This window comes from Acanthaster planci, linkage group LG18 (genome assembly GCF_054643075.1).
Source record: "Acanthaster planci isolate LZ-2023a linkage group LG18, COTS_SCS, whole genome shotgun sequence".
In the NCBI taxonomy this organism is placed as follows: Eukaryota; Metazoa; Echinodermata; class Asteroidea; order Valvatida; family Acanthasteridae; genus Acanthaster; species Acanthaster planci.
The window spans coordinates 11,968,100-11,991,592 of NC_141794.1; the positions used below are offsets into that span (position 1 = coordinate 11,968,100).

At 41.9% G+C, this 23,493-nt stretch overlaps 2 protein-coding genes across 5 annotated transcripts in view; one reads left to right on the top strand and one right to left on the bottom strand.

The window, feature by feature from the left end:
* The window catches only part of sqle (squalene epoxidase), a 10,243-nt gene extending 4,891 nt beyond the window's left edge, over window positions 1-5,352 (top strand). For all 4 annotated transcript variants that reach the window (XM_087148602.1, XM_087148601.1, XM_087148603.1 and 1 more), the window contains exons 5-11: window positions 71-251; window positions 874-970; window positions 1,481-1,766; window positions 2,304-2,519; window positions 3,141-3,260; window positions 3,676-3,763; window positions 4,114-5,352. In XM_087148602.1, the coding sequence (XP_087004728.1) occupies window positions 71-251; window positions 874-970; window positions 1,481-1,766; window positions 2,304-2,519; window positions 3,141-3,260; window positions 3,676-3,763; window positions 4,114-4,303 (1,178 nt within the window). In that variant the 3' untranslated portion in view covers window positions 4,304-5,352. The remainder of the gene's footprint in view (window positions 1-70; window positions 252-873; window positions 971-1,480; window positions 1,767-2,303; window positions 2,520-3,140; window positions 3,261-3,675; window positions 3,764-4,113) is intronic.
* On the bottom strand, window positions 5,241-14,541 carry elp3 (elongator acetyltransferase complex subunit 3). Its single transcript, XM_022233830.2, has 15 exons — window positions 14,424-14,541; window positions 12,957-13,059; window positions 12,512-12,602; window positions 12,331-12,378; window positions 11,889-12,023; window positions 11,185-11,253; window positions 10,884-11,038; window positions 10,196-10,276; window positions 9,738-9,818; window positions 9,348-9,474; window positions 8,535-8,728; window positions 7,862-8,018; window positions 7,112-7,284; window positions 6,565-6,701; window positions 5,241-6,032 (listed from the first exon to the last, which is right to left on the bottom strand). The coding sequence occupies exons 1-15, from the start codon at window positions 14,443-14,445 to the stop codon at window positions 5,938-5,940; spliced, it is 1,668 nt and encodes a 555-aa protein (XP_022089522.2). The 5' UTR covers window positions 14,446-14,541; the 3' UTR covers window positions 5,241-5,937.
* Between the last annotated feature and the right edge of the window lie 8,952 nt (window positions 14,542-23,493).

A 23,493-nucleotide genomic window follows, 5' to 3' on the forward strand; every position in this document is an offset into this window, starting at 1 on the left:
TAAACAAGAACTCTCTTCATTAAGCCTGACGAATCAGTTTATGTTCTGTTTTGGACTGCTTTTATTTCAGACTGTGCAGAGAATATTGACGCTCGATCCGTGGAGGGATATGTCATACACGATCTGGACTCAAAGTCGAAGGTCGATATTTCTTATCCTAAGGATGAAGGGGATCATGTGAAGTCAGGAAGGGCCTTCCATCATGGAAGGTTTGTCATGGGGCTTCGAAGAGCTGCCATGAAACAAGAAAGGTACTGAACCTCTTCCGAGGCTGACTCTCCCATCTTTGTCATAAGTTTACCGAGTTCTCCATCTTTTACACTAGTTGCCATCTGTGACACTTTCGTCGGACAAAACTATAAGTCTCTGGGAGATGTACATTGTAAATCTCCATGCAAATTAACAGGTGTGTGGCTGTTCAGCACAGCTTCTATCAAAATTCTGGTTGTAAATTTTTTGTTAAGTTAGGGTGTTCCAAATAGTTATTTATATCATGAATAGTTTTCTTCAGGTAATATGACAAGTTTTAGCCTAGGCATGAGGGAAAGGCTATTTAACAGACTTGCCCATTAGTTTTTGATGAACAGTGTCTCAGTAATTAAAATCAACTTTTGTTAATAACGTATTTTTTTGTAATTGAAAGTTTAAAATAATGGCAGTGTGCAATTTATGTATAATCAACAAGTGTGACTGTTTTGGGGCCTACCTCTAAAGATGTATGTCCTTTTTTAGTCTTGTTCAATTCTAATGGTCCAGAATTTACCAATACTGTACTTTTTTCACAGACCCTGTACTGCATCTTTTCATTTTGTGCTTCAGCATTTACATATTATCAGTGGACAGTGTCAGATGATTGCAAATTTGTTTCTATAGTGTCACATATATCGAAGGGACCGTTACCAAGATTCTGGAACAAGATAACTGCGTAATTGGTGTAATCTACAAAAAGAAAGGACAAGAACAGGAACAGGTATTTTTTTGATTTGTAGACTCCATGCAGTAACAGGAGATGGTGCTCTTTGATCACTCGTGCACTCTAGTGTGGACACACTGCCTACGTGCCTTGTTTGTGTGCATGTAATGCATGAAGTGCACCAGACTAATTTTCATCAGAATGTGCACAAACCTGTGGCATATGCGCATAGGTACTAGGCTGACAGCTGCATTTGCATTTGATAGCAGGTGTAGAGGTCTGGTGCACTTTGCTGCTGTATATGGCCATGTGGAGAAAATGGGAGCTGATACCGTTGAACGGTGCCACTGTTGGATCTTGTGGTGGCTGGCAACCGCAGACCATACTCCCAGGCTGTTTGGCCTTTAGGATTGTTGACGCTCTTTGATTTTGTTCCTGTGGGCAGGCACTCCTCTTTGATAAGTGATGATAAGACTGAAGTGTCTGGCAGGGTTTCCAGCCAGAATATCCTAGAGGGTTAGGATTAAGTTCCGAAAGATAATTTTGTTTATCTGATTACCTTTCAAGGAAATTTATGCACCTCTCACCGTTGTGGCTGATGGCTGCTTCTCCAAATTCCGCAAGAGTCTCATCACCACCAATGTTAAGACGACCTCCCACTTTGTGGGGACCATCATGAAGAACTGTCCTCAGATCAAAGACAACCACGCTGAGCTGGTCCTGGCAAACCCCTCGCCTGTCCTCATATACAGGATAGCTGAGAAAGACACGAGGGTGTTGGTAGATGTCAGGGGGACGATGCCAAAGGACATGAAGGGGTACATGAGCCAGAAGATACATCCTCAACTGCCAGGTACGATAAGCTTCCACCCTTGGAGGAACTTTGTGGATAAAAAAACAACCGTGGTCTTAGTTGATGGTTGAAGATGTAGGGAGAGGTAATTTTTATAACACATACTGTAGCCTGTATTGTATGACTTCAGATGAGAGTTACATTACGCAGTTAGATAGTGGAAACTGCTTTATCACTCCTATATATAGGTTTAACAGCACAAATTTGCACAAATGCCAAGATTCAGTCTTGTGCATATGTTTTCCATATGGAACACAAATATGCACAGCTTCAGAATACACAGCAGGTTGCTAGCGCAAAATGACACAGGGTCTTTTGTGCAGTCCTCTTCACTGCAGTTGGTTTACTGTACTATTATGCACATGAAACAATGAGGCACAGTTGTTGGATGGTACCAAAGTGCAATCTGATTTTCCAGTGAGGGATAGTTCCTAGAAAGGGGTCAGATCTCAAAGCTGTTGAAGGTCTCAACATTGATGTGTTAAGAATTCCATAACCGATTACACTGACTTTCTTGTCTCGTTTCTGGTTTTGAAGAGCACATTAAAGAACCGTTCCTAGACTCCCTCCAGAACGACCGCATCCGGAGCATGCCCAGTAGCTTCCTGCCTCCCGCACCCATTGAAAAGCCTGGCGTGCTTCTCCTGGGCGATGCCATGAACATGAGACACCCCCTGACGGGAGGAGGAATGAGCGTTGCACTCAATGATGTCAGAATATGGAGGGAACTGCTCAAGGGGATACCAGACTTGGGTAAGCCCTCGGTCGAGACCTGCTTTCCATTTTAAGACCTAGAAGATAATGTCAATCAAATCTGTGTCCTTAGCAAAAATCAGTTCGCTCTCATGTCACAAATAATATGTATAAGACTGGAACTTGTTTGGGCTATCTGTACTGTTTTGCCTTTGGCACACCCAAGGAGGTAAAGCCCCCTCCCCCCAAAAAAAACTTTCAAAATTTTTTTTGTTCTTTTAGGAAAACAAAGATAAGGTTTACAACTACGTTTTAAAATTTCTAACTGTGATATAGCTGTACATCCTAGTCCCTTTTGGTGCCTCGGGCGGGGGGGTTGAGCATCATGAGCTTGTTTGGGGAGGGGGTTGATTTCTGTCCACGCGGCGACCCCAAATGACAAATCCTGGATGTCCCACTGTGTTTGCCGAAGTAGACCTTTCTTATGCTTAGCATATTTGCAGAGTAACTCCATCAAAACTGATGGCAGAAGATTCCACAGACATAAATGAAGATGTCTTGGCTTAAGAAGAATGATAGAACACTTTGGGGGAATGTTATCAGTGCAGTTGTGACTTTCGATGTCAAGCTGTCAATTCTTTGGGCTTTATTAATCAGTGATCTTTCCTTTTTCTTCTGCAGATGATCATGACAAGATCATCCAGTCGATGCGAACCTTTCACTGGCTCCGCAAAAACTCTCATTCTTTTGTAGTCAATGTCCTTGCTCAGGCCTTGTACGAGTTATTTGCTGCTACAGATCGTAAGTTATGAAAATCTAAAAGTAGAGATCCCTTGTTTTAATTTCTCAGTGATATGTATTGTTGAAGGCTTGTTTTTTTGTTGTGTATTGAGTAGTCTTCAGTTTTTGGCTCTTAGAATCATTGGCCCTGAAGCATATCTTGCCTTACTTTAAAACTGGATGTCATAATGAGACTGTCGATGAAATTTCCTGAATATCGTTACTTCAGAAATTCCAAGTTCTTGGAGTTATGCCCTTTTCCATGCATAAATTTTGTAGATGGCTGGGAAGCCTGATTTGAGTGTGGTTTTTGGGCCCTTCTTACTGTGTGTTTACATAAAGGTTTTGGAATCTGTAGTAATGTGTAGGGCTAAACTAAAGCCTTGCTGATGTTGTTTTTAGTTCATGTTTCTTTTGTTTCATGTAAAACTTTCAGGTCACCTTATGCAGCTCCGAAGGGCCTGTTTTCACTACTTCAAACTTGGTGGTCAGGCTGTCTCAGGACCCGTTGGCCTCTTGTCTGTGTAAGTCCAAAGATTTTCAGTTAATCATAATCCCAAATTTTCAAGTCTCTGTTTGGGGATGCTCGAAGTATTTTGAGAGGGCTCCGTTTGCAAACTTAAGGAGGCAACAGTTTCCATATTGTTCCTCCAATGCTTAATTTCTTGTAATTTAAAGGTTTTAATAACCATGTACAGTTTTTGTTTTTCGAAGGACCCTTGTAATAGAATCTCTTAAAGATTTTGATCACTCTTTCTCACGTAATATTAGTAACTGTCGAGTACTGGTTCTTTTATTAGATAGTTCTTTTACTTATTTGAGAGTACACAGGGCTATCTTCAAGTGATCAGTTCCATCTTCTCCTTGTCCTCAGGCTACAGCCCAGACCTTTCGTTCTCATTGGCCACTTCTTTGCCGTGGCTCTGTACGCCATCTACTTTGCCTTCAAGTCGCAGTCCTGGCTGACCAAACCGTTTGCCCTCGTAGAGAGTGTGTGGATTTTTGCTAAAGCCTGCATGGTGCTGTTCCCGTTGATCCGCTCCGAGTTGCACTCCGTGAAGTGAATATGGCAAGGCAAATATTTTTAATGTTGCTTTACCACTGAAACATTTTGTTCCAACATAGAAAGGCAAAGATGAAATTCTCGGACCAGTAACTTTGTAAACAGTGTGCTGTTAGAAGACTCTTGAATATTTAGTGCAGGCAATTTTCTTGAAAACAGCAGGGCAGTTAAATACCAAAGATATATAATATTCAGATTGGAAATCTTTCAGTAAACGGTGCCGGATTAAACCTCAGAGAATCTATTTCAGGGCACCATATTCATCATGTTAATTTTACGCCTCATACATTCTTGTAAAAGTTTTGATTGGGGTAAGTTGGTGATTTATTTGCGTATTTTAAATTGTCTTCAACAAGTGTGCCCAAATCGAAGGCATTTGTCATTACTGTTGTGGTATTTTTTATCAGATGTATGTTCCATGGGAAGCAACATGAACCCTTTCCATGTGTAAAATGCTGCCTGAAAATTGATGGAGTATCACTGAATGATAACTGCACAGGTGCACAGTTTGATTGGTGGTAGAGTACCAAAATTAATTTGTGTCTGCACTGAGGACCTACCTTTAAAAGTTACTTTATCTCATGGTGTGTGCTTTCTTTCCACTGTAAAAAATTCCGGGTTAGTGACTTTGTCCACTGTGGCTAAGTAATTGATCAGTACCTAGCAACTGAGATGGAACTACTGTATTTTTAGGTTGCCACAACAGAGATCCTTTCACACCTGTTAAGTTACTCCAGCCACAAGGATTGTGTTTCTTTAAAGAGAAATATTGTCTCCATATTGTGCAAATAGACTTGAAATATAAATGTAATCCTGTAAACTGTGTCTAAAGTGTGATTTCAAAATATGATTTTACAATGTGATACTTGGCCAGTGATTTCATTATCCTGTGAGGTAAAAAATATCGAACATGAAAATTCTTCTCAAGGACACTGTAATGATGTTATGGCATGTGTCTTTATTTAGCATGATTCAATTTCTTTGCACTATGTAACTTTATGGAATATATAAGATACACATTTTAAAATAAAGTGTGGAACATTTACATAATGCAGTAAAATAGAAATTCTTTGCTTGTTGTGCGGTGTGAAAGTGTACAGTTTCATGATAATCTGAGGAAATTAATAGAAAAAAAAATACAACTTGAAAATTAATAGAAGTTTAAACTAGTGATTTTTGAAATGAAAGCTTGGCGCCATCCAGTATTTGGCAGTGCCATGACCTGTTGTGACCTCAAACATCGAGAAGACAAATTAGAAAGAAACCAGTCGTAAGTACCCATGCCCACTTCCCCAGCCCCCCGCCCTCTTGAAAAGTCCTGTTAAAATGTACGACATTAATGTTGCATGCTTTTGACAAAAATAACAAAACAATCCACTGCTCATTGGAAAAATCACAATGTGACCATGAATGCATGTAGAACCTTTTTATAGATTTCCCTACATACAATGTCACTGCAACTTCTTTTGTTGCCATACCAACAAAATGTCTATGATGACGCATCGCGTTAACCACTGATGTTAAGATAACTTCTCAGGCGAGTTTTGCAACGGTACATGATGGGGGCTTGTCATGCTTTGCCATGTATGAAACGTTCTTTCTTTTGTTGCCAACGCAACATCGTGTCTATGATAATCATGGCAATCGATGGTACTGTGATAACATCTTAGACATGTAGGGACCATCCAGCTCATAACCAAGCTTGCGGTAGTAATTCCGTGTTCCAACACCTTGAGAGCAAACCAAGAGACGATACAGAAAATGAACAAACTCTATATTTGATTTTGTGCTGCAGCTTAGTGGCGACAACAAAAGTTTTGAGATGCTGACCAAGAGGTCGTGTCTTTGGCCTGCTATAAACCAGTTATTGAAGTGAACCCCGTCATTGATTCTGCAGCTTATGTCCTTGAGCAGTGCTATGTACAACTGCCTCTCGCCACCAAAAACTAGCGGGGAAATGTGTCAGTCAGGCAGCAAATAGCAAAATGTGGACAGTTTCAGCAACTTTTAAGCATCCCTCAGAACAATGTTTTTGTTACCCACTGTACACTCGGCCACTGTGCTCCTCAGCATCAGGTAAGAAGATTGGTGTTTTCCTCCTTTTCCCTAGACTAATTTTAATTGAGGTACCCATCGAAATGCACTAAACGGTTGTGAAGCGAGTGGTACAATACCTTCACTTTACTGAACTCTTGCAAAGCTATCAAGACCACTGATTTTTTTGGCCTAAAGATTTCTTTCATGTACTGTTCCTTGTCTCACCTGAGATGACAGCAATCTTAGATGCTCCATGCTCCTCCAAGGCAATTCTCTCTGCCTCCTCCATCAGTAAAGTCCCAAAACCCTGATGCTGGAACTTACTCGGATCTCTGGAACTGACAGGAACCACACTGCCATACCTGTCACAGATTTACAAGTTAAGGTATAAACATCCCAAATCTGACAAAGTAAGTCCTACAACATGTTTTCTTTTGCATGTTTTTATATGCATAAGTAAGAGCCTTAGATCTTTATTTTGATGTGTCAGCCAGTTTGACATTCTTATGAATATGAACATTAAGCAGATGAAAATGCTAGCTGCTCCAGAATTTTCAATGCTCCTCAAACGTGCAAGATCTGATTTAGAGGCTGCAAGTTGGAAGTAGCTCTGGTGATTTCATACTCGTCCAGCTGGTGTGGGTCTAAAGTCATCCTGTAAAGTTCAGGGGGCAGAACCTCTACAGTTGGACAGTGAACATAAGAATTTAAACAGCTGCCAAACATCCTCTGTTACATCATTTCTGTCAGAAAATCTTTTGGCAAAGGATACACGTGAAGCTCTCGCACGATGGAGACACCCCCCTTTGTCTCAGGTCTGAACGTCTGGTCGGAGCACTTTCTCAGCCTCAGCAGGCCGATCAGAATGTCCTGTTCTGGATCCTCGTACGAGAGGAACGTCTCCCAACCTCCGTTTGCATAGTAATCCCGACGGATCAGCTCAACCTCGGGGGGGTAACGATGGACAAGGAATGATATGAGAAACTCTCATGGTACCAAATAAGTGAGTTGAAGAGGTAGAGAACTAAATGGTGCTAAAGTTTACAGTATCACGTACATAAAGGTTCTCCCTTGTGGAGTGAGAACTTCCACGAACTGGTCAAGATGATGTTCTAAACAGTACGCTCTATCTTCAGGAGTAATAATCTGAACACAAAGTTTTTTCTTTCTTATAAGTCGCTGTAGCGCTCAACATTTCTGCATTGGTAATCCACTTTGGGTAGTTTACCTTACAAGCTTACTACAGTCTTGTAGGTATTTAAGCATTTATGGAGCGGTGCCTTATTTGACACGTGGCCAAGGAGAAAGTAGCTTGTTTCAAGTGTTGCAAAACATGTTTTCCTAAAAAGAACTGGTAGCCTGCATTTGTACACATCAACCCAAGGTTGTGGTAGCATGATGTATTTCGTCTTTTCCGAGTGAACATGGTTAAGACATGGATCTCAACTGCAAAGTAGAGAACACCAGCCAAAATGCAACTAAAGTCAATCCTGTCCTAGGCACAGAGAGCAGTTTCCTTTACCTCGTATGGCCTGACTTTATGACGGATCTCTTGGATTCCAACCTCTCTGGTTCTTACATCCCGACACTGCGTTCCCAGGTCCTTCATGCGAGCCAGAGCAAGCTCACGGAGATTGCCGTGCTCGACGCCGGAACTGACCAAGGGCATCGGGATGTCTCTGAAAATGAGAGCAAGACTATTTACAAGACTGTTTAAAGTTTTTGCAGGTTTTAACATTCATATAACTGTCCAGTTGAACAAATAAGCTCTTAGAAGTTGTCACGGCAGTCAGATGACCAAGGTTTCAAGATGAATTCAAGAAAATGAAGTCCAACCTTCTGTCAGTTTGATTATTAACACTTGAAATTGATTAAGATTAATGTTAATGGTCGTGGTTAGTCATGCAGTAATTTTGTGGTCATTTTGATCAGATCTAATGGTTTCAGCCAGACAAACACTGGTGATTTACGCTTGGAGTAACAAGAAAGTTGATTCCTTCACAAACTCAGCTGTCCTTCTGAATCCTGTAGAGTGGCATTTCTTCCTGTGAAGGCTCCAATATTTTGAAGCTAATTCAACATAGCAGGTGTCCAACAGAACCAATGGTAACCAATTCCACCTCAGTCAAGGACAACTCAAACTCTCGTAGGTGAATTAGGTCTAGAATCTGGACCTCTGCAATGACGTGACTAACCTCTGCACTCGGTACACCCTGGTCCAGGGTGGCACCAGGGCAAGTATCCTGGCAACCAGGTCAATGAGCATGTCTGGTGAGTAGCTCTTGTAGCGTCCTGTCTTCCACAGCTCGTATAACCCTGTGCCTCTGATCACAAGGGTCGGGTAGAGCTTTAGTCCGTCGGATCTGAATGCCGGGTTTTCAAAATATTCCTAATAAAGAAAGAATACAGCTACATTACAGCAGGATTCCTTTTTTACAATCTCAGACACAAGCAGCCACAATATCACAAAGGCCTTACTCCTACTAGAAAATAATTTCAGACTTTGATATCTTTCTGTGCAATGGAAGGAAAACCAATTTTCCTCAGAATGTGTACAAACTGTATCTATGCAAGAGAAGAGTAAACCTGAGCACAGATGCACAGGAGTACTTTATGACAGACTCTCCCCGCAATCAAGGAGCTCTTTGTGGAGAATCATTTCTCTCAATACACCCTACAGCCCGACAAGTTTACATCTCCCCGGCGTAAATTCATCTTTGAAATAGCTGTTTGCGGTACCTTCTGCTACATCCGATTTGAACCAGCCAGCCGACACTGGCAAGCTCGGTGGTCGAGTGATTAAGACGTCTGCACTAGTAAGCAGGAGGTCGTGGGTTCAAGTCCTACCTGAGTACGCTTTGTGGGTTTTTTTCACAAGCCTTCGGGGGCATACACTGAGTATGCAGTGTTAAATACACGTCGAGCAGGGCAAAATCCAAAGATTAATAGCTTAAGGAAACTGTTCTTTAATACGGTATCCCACGTGTTAATTTTCGAGATGAACTTACAATGAATTGCTCAATGTCTCTCTCCATGTCTACATTGGGAAGATCTGGCATCATGTGGGTCACCACCTTGAAGCCAGCATCTTTACACCAGTTGAACGACTCGCAGACTGCTTGAACTGTGTGCCCACTGGACGAGATGAAGAAGAAAATATCATTTCCATCTCCCAATATACACAGCTTCAGTTTTGTGGACCTCTACTAAAGTAGTCTTTGAATAATTGTAATCATTCATGCATACCTAGAGCTCTAAATATTGTTTCCTTGCATACCTTTATGAGCATTTCCAAATGGCTTTTACTCACAGAATTGATATCTGCCATTGGTGGGATAGTGTTGCAGTATTTTTCCTGCGGACTTCATTTTATATTTAACACTGGACTTTTCTCTCACCGATTCGTATCCCTTGCTACATCTTCGTAGACACTCTGAACCCCGATCTCAAGACGGGTGCAGCCGTAATTCAGCATGTCACTGTGAAAAGATGAGAGTAACGAACAGAAACAAAAGTGGAATAAACGGAGTTGACGTTCATTTGACGCTCATTGCGATTAAAAGGAAACATGCATGTATCAACGGATATGGGCTTCTTTCTTTAGTAGAGACTACTTCTGGTCCGCGAAGTAGGTTTACAAGCTACCTACATGTACCTGACTTTCAGGATGATTTATGGTTCATGAGCAGGTGAAAAATATTACACTGCAATATCGGTAGGTAGCATGAGTGGCACAGAATTGGGTTTAGCATCTTCATGTCGTTGCGATTTTCGGAATCTACTCATGTCACCAAATGCACTTATCTCCAGGCAAAGCAGTTGTCTACCTTTGTACTATTGATTCTGTTTGCTCTACCTGATGTGTCTTTGTAGACAGTAGTCTGGCCTCGTCTCTATGGTGATTCCAATACACTTCGTCAGGCTTCTCTCTGAGTACCTGAGAAAACATCAAGACCAAAATCAACCTGTTACTATCAGCATCATAAGATCTAATGTATTACATCATGCCGGCACCTGCATCACATACATGTAGTTAAATGTCACATGCACTTTAGATTTTACGTACCACAGAAGCTTGGATGTGAGTCTGTGTCACACCACGTGAACTCAAATGGAAAAAACCATTTGGGAAAACTTAAGAGAGTAAAAAGTTAAGCATTGACTCAGCCTTAAACATTTTCCAGCCATTTATTGTCCAAACTGGGTAAAACGCCAAGAACTCAGTTTGCACTTTAAAACATCTGAAAATAATTACGGCCTTATGGCTCATTTCGTGGGATCCTTTCGAATCTGAACCCACCCTGAGTTGAAGTGCACTCCCAAGCGGCAAAAAAAAAGACAAGTGGGAGTAAGTTTTCCAAGCAGGTTCTTGCTTGCATTCTGCGTGTACGCAAAGACCATACATTAAGGAATAAATTCGTTAAGCGTGCTCAGCGTGCTCCGCGTCAAATGTGTACCTATGCAGTGAATACTAAAGAAAACACGCCCTCCTTTGTTCCGCTTGGAGCAAATAAAAATCTTCAAATGTAAAAGTTCTGACTTACTTGACAGCTTCTGCGACACTTTCACTGGTGTGACCGGACAGCGCGTCATGAAGATTGCGAATGAAGTAGTCCCTGTAGTCTTCAGATAGCGACATGAACGTACCACCCATGACAATGAACTCCACTTTGTCCACGCTGTGACCCAGCTGCTTCAGCTGAAAACACAAAGGAAAGCAAAGTCAGCTTAATGTCTCTTTTCAGTCATTTTTTTTTTTTTTGGGAGGCATGCAAGTTCCAGGAAGATGAGACTACAAACTATCAGTAATTAGGACAGATAGAGCATTGTGGATGTCTAACTCACCTGATCAACTCTGTGCCTTGTTTGTAAGTAGGGGTTGTACCTTGCTCTGATAGCACGCATGGAGGTTGGCTGAAATAAAAACAAAAGTGGCAACTTGTCCTATCAATTAATTAAATTTTTTTCATCAACAAGTTACAATTGTTGAAGTGCAAAGTTAGGGACATAGGCTGAATCTAAGCACACATTGATGTTAAATTGATGCCGAGTCTACACATGCATTGGACTTCAGTTCTACTGATGAGAGGACATTGACCAAATCTGTTGTGGATATCAGCAAGACTCTTTTTCTTAAATAACTTAAGTAGATTGGTTCACTAGAGCTGTGAACAAGAATTTTTTTTTCACTTTGATTGTGTGAATATCAAGTAGTTGACCAGGTAAATGACCTCATAGCTTGAGTATGATTATGTTGAATATTATAAATTCAAGCCTGATCCGCTTGGGCTGTAAATACAGGCGAGTACATTGAATGTCATGTAATATGTGGACATCCACTCATTATGTTGTGGAATAAGGACTTCAGCAAAGTTCGTGGTTACTGACCTCATAACCAGTTCATGATTTGGTTGAATATTCAAAATATGAGTGTCATCTACTAGGGCTGCAGACAAAGATCATTCACTGCATGTCATGTAAGGAGTGGATATCAACTTATGTTGTGGAATGCGGAGTTGTGGAAATCAGCAAAGTTCTTGGTTACTGACCTCATAACCAGTGTATGATTGTGTTGAATATTCAAAATCAGAGTCAGGTCCGCCAGGGCAGTAGACGCAGATATTTCCTGTCATGTTGATGTGGGGACACCTGTGAGGTTTGCACATCACGGCAACAACAGCGATCTGGTAGAGAATAGAGTGGAAAGTTGGGAAAACTATCAAACCTGAAAGATGTTCCATGAATACATTATTAGCAGAGCAAGAAAGAGAGGCCATGGGTTCAAATCCCATCAGTGCACTGTGGACAGACTCATCAGCTTCTGTTCAGTTATTTTAGAATTGATCCACCCACTTTCCCTAGACTCTTTCACCATGAAAACCCCTGAGCCATGTATGGAAGTCTCACTTCTATGGTAAGAGAAACGATTGTTTAACTACAACTAGCTATCCTAAGTAACTTCATAGAACTAGAATTATTTGACAAACTTACCCCACTGGCAGTACGAATTGGTTTTGCTCGCAGCTTCGGAAGAAGAACCTAGAAAGTAACAAGCCAATAGAATCACAAACAGCATTAATAATTAATTCTGTATTCGCGTAGTTCTCCAAATATATCAAACAGCCCTAGCCCCAGGATAAACAGTGTTCTAGCAGAAGGAAAGGATGTTTACCTTCTTGTATGTTGAGGGCACTGCAGCAATGATGTCTACAAGTCTTGGTTGGGAGGACAGCCCATACTTCTGGGATGTTACACTCTTAATCCTGGTCATCAAAAGCAAAAGTAAGATTTGAGGGATTGAACTTTGGGTTGTTGTGAACGGATGAGCTCTCCAAGTCTTCAGTTCTATCTTGTTTTTAGTACACACGATGATCCTTGAGTGGCTTCTGTACAAGCCTTGTGAAGCCTGAACTGTGGTTGACACATCAGTACATGATCGGTTCATGACATTTACCTGAAACAAAAATAGTACACCACAGCCCAACCACCCTTAAACAGCTCTGTGTCCTGAAAAGATCAACATGCAGGTAGCCAATGCAAAATGCCCGTTCAATTCATATCACTCTGAATCTGTTGAAACATGACATCTGTGAGCTGAAGCTAACTGTACTTGGTACCTGTTCAAGTTGACATCTTTGCCTTGTTCGTGGGCTGCAATGAGCTGACTGACAATATCGGAAACAGTCATCACCATCATCTCAGCATGTGTAGGTTGAGGTCCTAGTAGTACAAGCAAACAGTAAAGATGGCTTAGGCCTGCACAGGGCCAATTTCATAGAGCTGCTTAAGCACAAAATTTGCCTAAGCGGGAAAAAACTTTGCTTAAAAAACAAAGGTTACCAGCTCAAACTCTATCTGATTGTCATGCTTACCAAAAGACAGCTAAATACAACCCGAAACAATATACCTCACTTGGAATTTTGGCTGGTTAACTGATAAATCTAGCAAGGATTTTTCGCGCTTAACCAAATTTTGTGCTTAAGCAGCTCTATGAAATTGGCCCATGGATACAAGTATAGACTATGATGAGTTTGTTATTTTGTTATCTGTTGTCCTAGTGCCGGGCCCTTATATCTGAATTGGCAGAACATAGGTGTAGAACATAACAGTCAATAAACTGTCACACCTTGTAACTGGCTATGAAGTCAAAAGTCACACTTGACTGCCCACACAAAGGTTTATGATGTAGGTCCACTTGTCCTCAATTCTACCTTGTATCTGTGTAGCCACCATCCAAGTGTTTGGTCATGTTGGTTTGGAATTTTTTCAATGATGCACAGATTTATGTTTTTTTGTGGCTTCATTTTCCGACAAGGGGACTTCCACTTTGTCGTAGCTAGGCCGCTAACCGGGTGGTTGCTTTGGTGTTCTTTTGTTCTCAGAAAGATCCACATTCATTTTGGTATTGGTTTGGACTCGATTTTTCTTTTTTATCAGCAAAATGAATACCCCTAGAACTGTGTGGCTCATCATTTGCTGTGGTAGAGCAACGGCAGACAAGGGACCCCACAGTTTTGGGGTAGGCCTACGAAAAGAATGTTGCATCATCCCTCCATTTTTCCCCCGTTGTCATTGCAGAAATGCTGAAAAGACACAAATCTGGGCTGAGAAAAATTTTGAAATCTGTTAGGGAATAGGTCTAGGGCCCTTACTCAGAAAAATTTGACTTCCCACACTTTTTGTACATAACAAACCATGACAAGTACACTACAGTGGACAATTTGTGTGGCAAGGACATGCAAGATGCAACATTTTTTGCCTCTTGACCTTTGATTGCATTAATCCAAGCAACTGTACCCTCAGATCCATAGTCCTATAATTACTTGTGAACAATATAAAATCACTTAATTAGTACTGACAAATGGCATAATGACTGAAAGTAGTATCAACCATCTGGCCCTGTCCATCACACCGAAGTAAAAATGGCCATGCCTGTCAACCTGCGCCGGAGCTAACCTATGCTCAGTCACACCATTCCTTGCTCTGGTATGGTCACACCGCTTGCGTTTGCATTATTAGTTTTTCTGTATAATCTTGTTAGGTGTTGATCATACATATGAAAATACAGTTACTGTCAGGCTTACCCTTCTTTTTGTTCTTCCCCATGGTGTTTTCTTTAAAATGTTTCAAACTTTTCGCGAAAAAGGAACGCAAATTTGTAGTACGTATTGCACCAGTGCTGGTAAAAATCACAACTGAAGTTTTACCGCCCTCTATTGTCGATATTTTGCAATGCCAATAAAATAGTGAGGGCGCCGCATATTCTGAAAAGAAGCATCCAAGAAGACAGTAATCATGTGTCTGGAGAACTTGTCGAATCATTGAAGAACACAGACTGGAGAACATGTTTCTTATCGGACAGAATCTGACAAAAGAGGCCAATTACATGAGCAAGGGTTGTTTTTTGTAAATCTTACGACTACACCCAACAAGACTTTCAAAATTCAAGAATTTTAAATAAAAGTAAAATGGGGCCAGGGCTGCTGACAGGCAGAAAAACCCCATTGAAGGATCAACGAGCGTAGAGGGTTTACACCCCCCCGTTTTCCTGGGGCCATCAAAAAGGAAACTAAAGGGGAAAACAATAACAGACGACTGCTTTAACTCCTTTCTAGGTCCAAACCTGAGTCCAAATCTCTCTTCTCCCAACCCTCAAAACTGCAACACATAGATCAGAAGCGAACAGTATTTCATTCCACGTTTAAAGACTTTTTTAAATTTAAGATCCAGTCGACTGAGGATAGTTTTAGGTTCGGTCTCATCACTTTAGTGTTGGACTTCAAATTTCCCCGGCCTTCCCGTTTTTTCTACACAGTAATGAGCAACGATGACCAATTTCCAACTCCGACGGGAAGAGGGTCGTGAACCCCATGAAGGTTCATCCCAGACCCCTTCACATCCCACGGTGTAGGGACAGAGTTTCAAGTCCATGCGTGTGTATTAATAACCGTTGGGGCCGTGCCGCAGCTCACAACCCTTCCAGGTGTATCCCCCGATAAAGCTGGGGATTACAGGTGGATTACAAGGCGAACAGGTGTAGCAGGGGGATCGCAGAAAACTCAAGGGTACTTGAGAGAATGGCGCCCCCTTGCCGCGCCCTGGGCAGTTGACTCGAGCGATCAGCTGCGCATTAACGAAAGCTGGATTGTTAGTACTGACGGCGAGTTGGCTGATGATCGTTTCATTAAATGCATGGCCTTGTCGTCATCTACCTACGATGTCAACAAATTGTTCCCAACCTGTGGCCTTTAGAAATACATGAATATGAATCTATCATGCTAGGTCACATGGATGAGCTTTTTCAATCTAGAATTGAACTTTTAAATTTTCTCACACGGTGAGTGTACGGCGAGTCGTGTTTTGCGTTTTTCCATATAAATCTAAAACTGTGTTTGAGAGTATTTTACGGAAATCTCTGAGAAAGCGGCATACACTGATTGAGCGTATAAAAGGCGCAATACGCAAGTTAAAATACAGAGTACTGAGAACGCAAACTTTTGATTTTCTTTTGGAGAGAATGAGTTGAGTATTGGAAGTGATCGAATCGAAATTTCCACTTAAATCGATTAAGATGGACTTGATGAAGTACCTCTGTGCGAAGCTCTTGAGAGCTAACAGATCCTATGTTCTTTTCATAAACAGCTAACGTTCGGTTGCGAGTGGCTGTAATGTTTCCTCTGGTGCCTTTGGAGGTATTTTTCCTGGCTCTGACTTTCCTCTTTCCCTTGCATAAATGAAGAACATTCCTTTTTCTTTTCTGATAGTAATTTTTTATTTATTCTCCTGTTATCCTACTTTTGATGTACACGAAATTGTATTATTTAAGATCCATCCGCAAGTCAACATTCTGAATGCAAAGCTGGTCTTTAAAGTACATTGAGCTTCTTTTGACAGAGTCTTTCAGCAGTTCTCGTTTTTTCACAGCGGTTGCTGAACACAGGATGTTTCTTCCGGCGCGGCCGCAAAGGAAGATGGCGACACAAAGTCAAGGGACTTAAAAGAGTAGTGAAACTTCCCGGACAGATCCCCAGGACAACCTTCTTGGGACAACTGTTTGGCTCTGGGGGAGGTAGACAATCCAGTTTGGCCAAAAATAGCTGCGCTTGCGATGGGTGATGAGAACTTTAAAATCTCTAAAGTTCATTTTGTGAAGTTTAATAAGCGTGACTGATCGAGTGCTCTCGAAGCAATGTCATGATACTTCCAACAGCCCCTCGTCCTTTGCAAGAGTAACTTTTGACTATTACTGCAGAAAGGAAACAGCAGCTTCTGAGGCTTTGGAAATTAAAACGCATGTCATGAAAGTCATGATGGGCATGCCTCATTCATGACAGTACGTTTCACGCTCTTAAACTTTTCTACAGAACTTGTATGAATGGAAAACTAATCCTGATTTCCTTTCTCGGCAAAAACTTGTAGAAATGCTTTGAAACACTCAAGATTAGACCGTCAGTCCATAAAATCTTTCTGAAGTCGTTGAGTGTCTTGTAATTCTCTTCAAGTGTTCCACTCGACACCCGTAGGCACGATTCAACGCAGTGCTCGAGAATATCGCTTCTCCGATGTTACAAAGCTAATAGCCAGACTTAAGGATCACCCACATCGAGTAAAAAGAACCTAGTCTCTTGAGTAAACATCTCACGTCCATGAAGTATATCTCTTTGCCTGTTAAGGACAAGCGAAGCATTCAAGCTTATTAGGTTTCAACCTGGTTTGGTTGACCATGAAGTAACTTTTGTGAGCGCTGGGTTTGCAAACTACAAAACGTCGTTTTGACAGGACACTATAGATACCGTGCGCGTGCGACAAAATGACGTCTCCTCAAGGGCGAATCCTGAACCAAGTTTCGGGGGCGGGGTTAAGGCTACATTTTGGGGATTTTTTACACGCTTTTGGAAGGAAGTGAAATGAAACAGATTACGAATTAACATCCTGGGGGTGGCCCCCCTGTTTCCCCTTCCTGGATCCTTTCCGAAGTTCTCGACTTTGAAAATATTGACAAACAATGGTCCACTAAATTACTACAGAGACACAGAATATCAAAATGCGCGTCTGAGACTGCCACAGGTTTTAGAATCAGTAAAATAAGACGGGGTTTATATTTATACGGAATGACGGTGACAGTACCTTCTGAACCTTCTCTCCAGTGGCAGGGGAGGCAGGGGTGGCAACTTGCCCCCTGACGGATTTTTTTATACAAATAATATTTCACAATAGTTGAGTAGGAAAGAAAGTGATCGATATGTACTTATTTATAAAATATTAGCACCAAAACACAACACCGCGAAATAAAACAAACCTATCGCGACCGTGAGTAGGGCTTTCGACACTTTTTCTCCCCCAACATCAGGTTGAATGAGCCTGAAACCACATTCGCTTTTGAATTTGCCCCCACCTCGAAACCAAAAGCTGGATACACCCCTGCTTCCCTCCCTCAAACCGGGGGGTGGGCAGAATCCGGTTGAGGTCTTAGAGGTGATTGAAGCACAAAATACTTTAAAATTTAGGCGCACTGCTCTCAAGAAAAATCTAGAGAAAATTCGTCCTTGGCGGTCTCTTTTGATGTGTTTCATACTTGGCTATATACTATTAGAAATAAAAACACCTTTTTTTCGGATTGCACTTAACCTTTGCGAGTTCACTCGGCATCTGTGTCATTAGACAGCCAAGTTCTGACGGGATGAAATCCGTAACCTTGTTTAAAAATATAAACTAACCTATTTCTGCCATGCCTGCTCTGATTTTTCCGTAAGTATCATGCTGCTGACTTGTGTACATACATTCATCATACGATTATTAATCTATTACATTTCCAGATTCAATTTAGCTGTTGTACACCCAACCCAACCCTACGGGAGTTCCTCTGTGACTACCACAGTGACCCACTCCACCTTTCCTGTTATAGGTATGCTCTCTCATAAACTCCCCAGCACTCTGACTCTAGACCCTTGTACCCATTTCAAAGACAGAACGGCGGGAACGCTATACGATACGTGTACGCTCTAGTGCATACAGGGAACACGACCAAATTTTCCTATCGAGTTTAAGATTCACAAAGAAACATGAAACACGTAAGTAATAATGGGGACTATAAGGTTCCAGGCAGATGATTAAAACTTAAGGAGATATGTAAAAAGAAAAAGGCTTTTTAAGAGACTATGAGCTGGAGATTGTGAGTGGTGGCAATGAAACAGTGTTCCGAGTTTCTGTGATTGAATTGGTGGTATAATAGTCATGAACACTCTTTTTTGAACAAAATTTCACTTGTGTATTCACTTGCTGTATAGTTGAAAAGGAGATTTGAATCGTGACTAAAAAGTGGCGACTAGGTTTAGGGGAACCTTGATGTATTATATTTGTCACTAAAGAAATTAGTGTTGACTAGTTGGAGGGAAGTCACGTGCCAGTTATGCAGTTCCCCTCCCCCTCCTATTAAGGGGGCCAAGTGGGACCTCTCAGCCGAAAGAATGGATCCCTTCGGGAGGAGTTGAGGAAGAAGGGGTGCTTGGGTGAGCAAATCAAACGTTTCCTGTGCCTTGTCTTGCGCGCGTGTTATAGCTCCATGCTGCAACCTACGTGCCCTGTCACATGACGATCTTCCGTCCTTGAGGTATAGCCTCGAGTCCAAGGTTGACCATCGTATCATCACCCTCTGGATTTATGAGGTTTAAAGATATGATCTGGCGTCATCTTTCTTGAAGTGAGAGGTTGAAAACAGGGCCTGACATCCATCGAGGTCCACTGGGCCTGTGGACTCTTCCAGTGAGGGAGAAACATGGTATAAGACCGGGGCTTAGTTCTGTCCCTATTAGGCCCACCATGGAGATTATGCTGCCTACCTGTTGAGCCCACCAATTTATCTGCGACGTGAAGCGTATCTGATATTGCATCGTCGAAAGAAACTTACCAGAGAGAACTTCGATTTTCAGACACGTCGACGTGAAAATAGGCCCGAAAATAGCTTGGTGACGCCCGTGAACCGGGTAAGTGTAAGGTTCCTGTCGGCCGACTAATGAATCCTTTCCCCGAAGCCATCAGCCCGGTGAAGGTGGAGAGACGTGGTGGCTCAGTCCACTCCCAGTAATTGGACTGAAATCTCTACCAGCCGTCCAGGAAGTCCTAGATTCTAGCATCTGTTCGGGGGCTTCCTGTTCCAACCGGGTTCTGGAATAACATTCTTATGCACGGAAAAAAAACCGAGTAGAAGTTTGACAGAGCTGCTGAGCACGAAATGTTGCTAATGAGCGATCTTTCTCCCATGCTCTGAACATGCAACAGCCCTGTGCACCCAGTCTGTGTACACCTACAAGACACCTGTTTCGGCTTCGGACTGTATTATAGGCACTGATGTGTTGTGCACTACTTCTGACAGCTATACGATTGGCTATCCAAATCTTTTCATTTGGATTTTAATAGTGAAATTAAAATTGTGCATTTCTGCACGCTTTAACCGCAGTTTGACAACTGAATTAATACAGGCATAGGTCACATATCAAACTATCTCAGGCTCGGATCCAGAGGGTTAGGCGGTCGGAAACTCCCCCCCGCTCAGATTTAAAATAAAACTAAACAAAAGGAGAAAGGGGGAAATTGGCGAAAGTAATTTTTAAAAATAACTCAAGTAAGTGTACCAAAACCATTGTAAACAATGTATGGCATGTATGACGTTTCATCTTCAGTCCTGCTTGTCCACAAAAATGAGACAACTGCATCCGGCCCTGTATCTGGGCCACTGGACCGATGCGTATTAGCAAAATATCTTTCTTACGATGGGCATGCATGCGTTACAAGTCCGGAGTAACGCAGCTGCCTGTGGCCGATGACCTATGAACGTATAACAGCGTGATCGTGATTTGAGAGAAGCGATTGTGAATGTTTTGGATGCCCTTATCTTAGTGCAAGTCCTGATTTCTGAAATCTGTGATTTTGTTTTCGAAACCTCGCCAATTCCCTCAACATCGCGACCTCTGCTGAACCGGTTGAATGCAATAGCTTTCGATCGATACCCCTGATTTTGCCTTCCAAAATGTTAGCAACCCTGAGATCAGGCATTATCATTGCGCGGTCATTCACCACGGACAGAAAACCCAGATGACAATACATGTCGCGAATAGTGGAATGATCATTACTCGGGGATAAGCCGATTCCTAGCGTAAAACGTGGGATGTTCTCCCCGTGATTAGGGAGATCAGAACGGTATCAAAAGGGGAGGACAAAACCGTTGTTGCCGGGGACCGTTTACAAGCTGATGTCGGGTAATCCCGGCACACAGTCCAGGGCAATTTGAGGGGTCATTATCCACGGATGTTTTAACTGATGGACTTTTGCTTGATTTGCGGTCGTTGATCCTTGGATCAGCCGAGAGGAGACGGGGAAAATTCAAGAATTTGAGAACGACAGTGGTTCAAATTGTTTAGTCGTAAAACAGACTGTTCGAAATATAGATTAAATAGGCCTTAAAGATGTACAAAACGTATCCGTCTTTGCAATACCTTTAGGCACAAGAAGACAAACAAAGCTCTACCGGTATACAACAATATACGACGGAGAGCAATTCGCAAATGATTAACGAGGGAGCCGATAAGCATTTCACAAACTTGTAGCAATTCCACCAACGCCAACAGACAGTGCTTTCCAAAATAGTAATTGAGTCGACAGGTTATTATTGTAGTAAAGATATCACAAAGGGGAGTCTCACAAATTACATCTCTGTCAAAGGAGATACAACAGGTATCAGGCTTTTGAAAGTCAATATGGAACAGGAATTCTCTTCGATTTGAGGTCAGGTCAACTTAGTTCTCTGTAACTGATGTAGAAAATACGTGTCTGATTGTAAGGTTATCGCATTTGCTTAAGTGGTCAAAGATCCAGATTCTATCTCTGTCGATGGAGTTGCAAGACTGACGGCGATTTCAGTATTATTTATTTGTTGGAAACTAATCTTTAGGATAAGCTGGTAGTAAAAAAAAATGGGGTTGGTATACATCGTATAAACAAATTCATATTCCACTGTCTTGTGTTCTTGATTAAGATGAAATGGGAACATCTTTTCCCTTTGATATTTTAAAGACTAATATTTAACAATGAACTTTAACCATAAGATGGCTAAATAGACTGAAGTGTGCCATATACCAGACGGACAAATAAAATTTTAGCACTGAACATTTGGACAGTTTGCCACAAAGTATACCCACACGCGACAATAGAGTCCAAGTAGTAAGATACTCCTTTGCTGGAAGCGAAACCCTTGTCGTCGGCATAGAAGCATTTTGAAAAGGATGCCTTGAAAATGTCGTTCTTTTCGTGCTCGGAAATCCTTTGCATAATGAGAGTTCACAACCGATAGGGTTGTTCATGCAGATTGGAATTCGGTAACAAAAACCATTAGGCTTCAGCGGTACACCTCAATAAGGCCGTATAAAGTTTTGCACCCGCGATTCGACAAATGATCCCGAGAAGGTAACGTGATTTGGTCCGTGCCACCCTGTATAATCCGTAATCCCCCCCCCCCAATTGGCTGGATTAGCGGCTATCAAGTCAACGGCTCGGGAAAGAGTAGAAGAGGGTTAGGAGTTATGAGACGTCTTGGTGGAGTAGACTTCACAGCCACCTCCTTGTCTGTGATCAGCCAGGCGCACTGGATATAGTGGCGGGATTTCAGCGCACGACCCGGGGGTAAAATGTTGCCGCGGATTGTCGCCTTTTGACGGGGGATAAAATTCGCTTTGTCGAGGCTACATCGCCAAACAACACCCCTGATTTGAAACTTGTCAAGTCGAAACCGTAATCCATTTAGCCAAGGAGTCTCTGTTTTGTAAAACAGGATGCCAAAAATAAACTCTTCTGGTTAGTTAACTTTTGAGAAGTGGACTGGAAAATTTTCAGTAGCCCAAAACCAAAATTTTCCTTATATTTCATAATTATGCAGTTCAGCACTGGGTTTTTAAAATGAAATGATGTTTGTAGAGCGTGCGTTACACTTTCAGTCCAGGAGGTTTTATTGGATATTAGTTGTGTTTCAAGGCCAACTTTGTCTGCAAGACTAACCACTAACAAAATGGAGAAACTTTCGTCGTAATGAAGAAAGAACCTAAAAATTTATAGACTTCCCTTTGTGTGGTCCCTTTCTTTTCAGCATATATTACAACGACTTCGTTGTATTCCACAAAAATTGCAAAACTCCTGGCAAGATTAAAACCAACTTAACGACTTCTAGTCAGGAACTAATTACGAGGAAGCCAATAAAGCTAGAATTTGCAGGCTAAAGTTTCTGATGGAATCCGGCCATCAATCACGACAATGGTTTGATTTGGTGACATATCCCCACGTCGTCCTGGCTGAGGTATTCAGGCTCTTTAGCCTTTGGACAAAGACGAGGCGTGACCCGGGGTGTCGTCTCAAGACATTCTCCCCGAGGTTAACGATGACAATACAGCCGATGCCAAAACCTCAAGGACTTCACTCCTAGCTGGAACCATCGAACGGCAAATAGAATGGTTTAGCGGTCAGATTCAATAACCTGGAGACCAAGAATGATGCTTCCTATCGAAATTAAAATAAAAAGTAGCATTGTTTCCCTTCTGTGAGATTAGTTTACAAGGAAAGGAACGTCATTGCTGCATAAATCGCCGTTGGTTACCCATCGATAATTGTAAGAAATCAAATTCTAAAACTCTATTGTTCCCGCTCGCTAACTAGTCCCTTATTCGTGCTTTAGATTCCAAGTTATCTCACTTGAGAACCTGTACATATCCCCATTCACAGCTTTGCTTTTTAATTAAGAAAATGGCGTTCAGACAGAAGGTATTAAAGCAAAGAACATTCTGGGCTGAACGCATTGAAAACGCATCCGTTTCCCAGCGGAGTTGTTTTTCTCATTTTGCCCCTTTACTTCCACTCCTCGATAACTTACTTTATTATGGTTATTTTTGTGTCCCAAAGGTTCGGCAGACTGCAAACAAACCCCGACCACGAGGCGGGGAATTTTTTTTTAATACAAAAGAAGCTCACAAAGGAGCAGACATTTGAATGGATTTGGCTTTTTCGTAACGGCTTTTGCCGGGCAGTTGTAAAGTTTATTCCTCCGGTGCTGGGGAATTTCACGAGGAGTTGACGCACATCGAGCATACCACACAGCATTGGTACCACACGATA

Excerpts from the sequence above, each read along its gene's own strand:
- elp3 (XM_022233830.2), bottom strand. The coding sequence starts at position 14,445 with ATGGGGAAGAACAAAAAGAAGG. Across the intron at positions 11,254-11,888 it reads AATCATACACTGGTTATGAG|CCAACCTCCATGCGTGCTAT; the intron begins GTCAGTAACCAA and ends TTTTTATTTCAG. Across the intron at positions 9,475-9,737 it reads GTAGCAAGGGATACGAATCG|TGGGCACACAGTTCAAGCAG; the intron begins GTGAGAGAAAAG and ends CATCTCGTCCAG.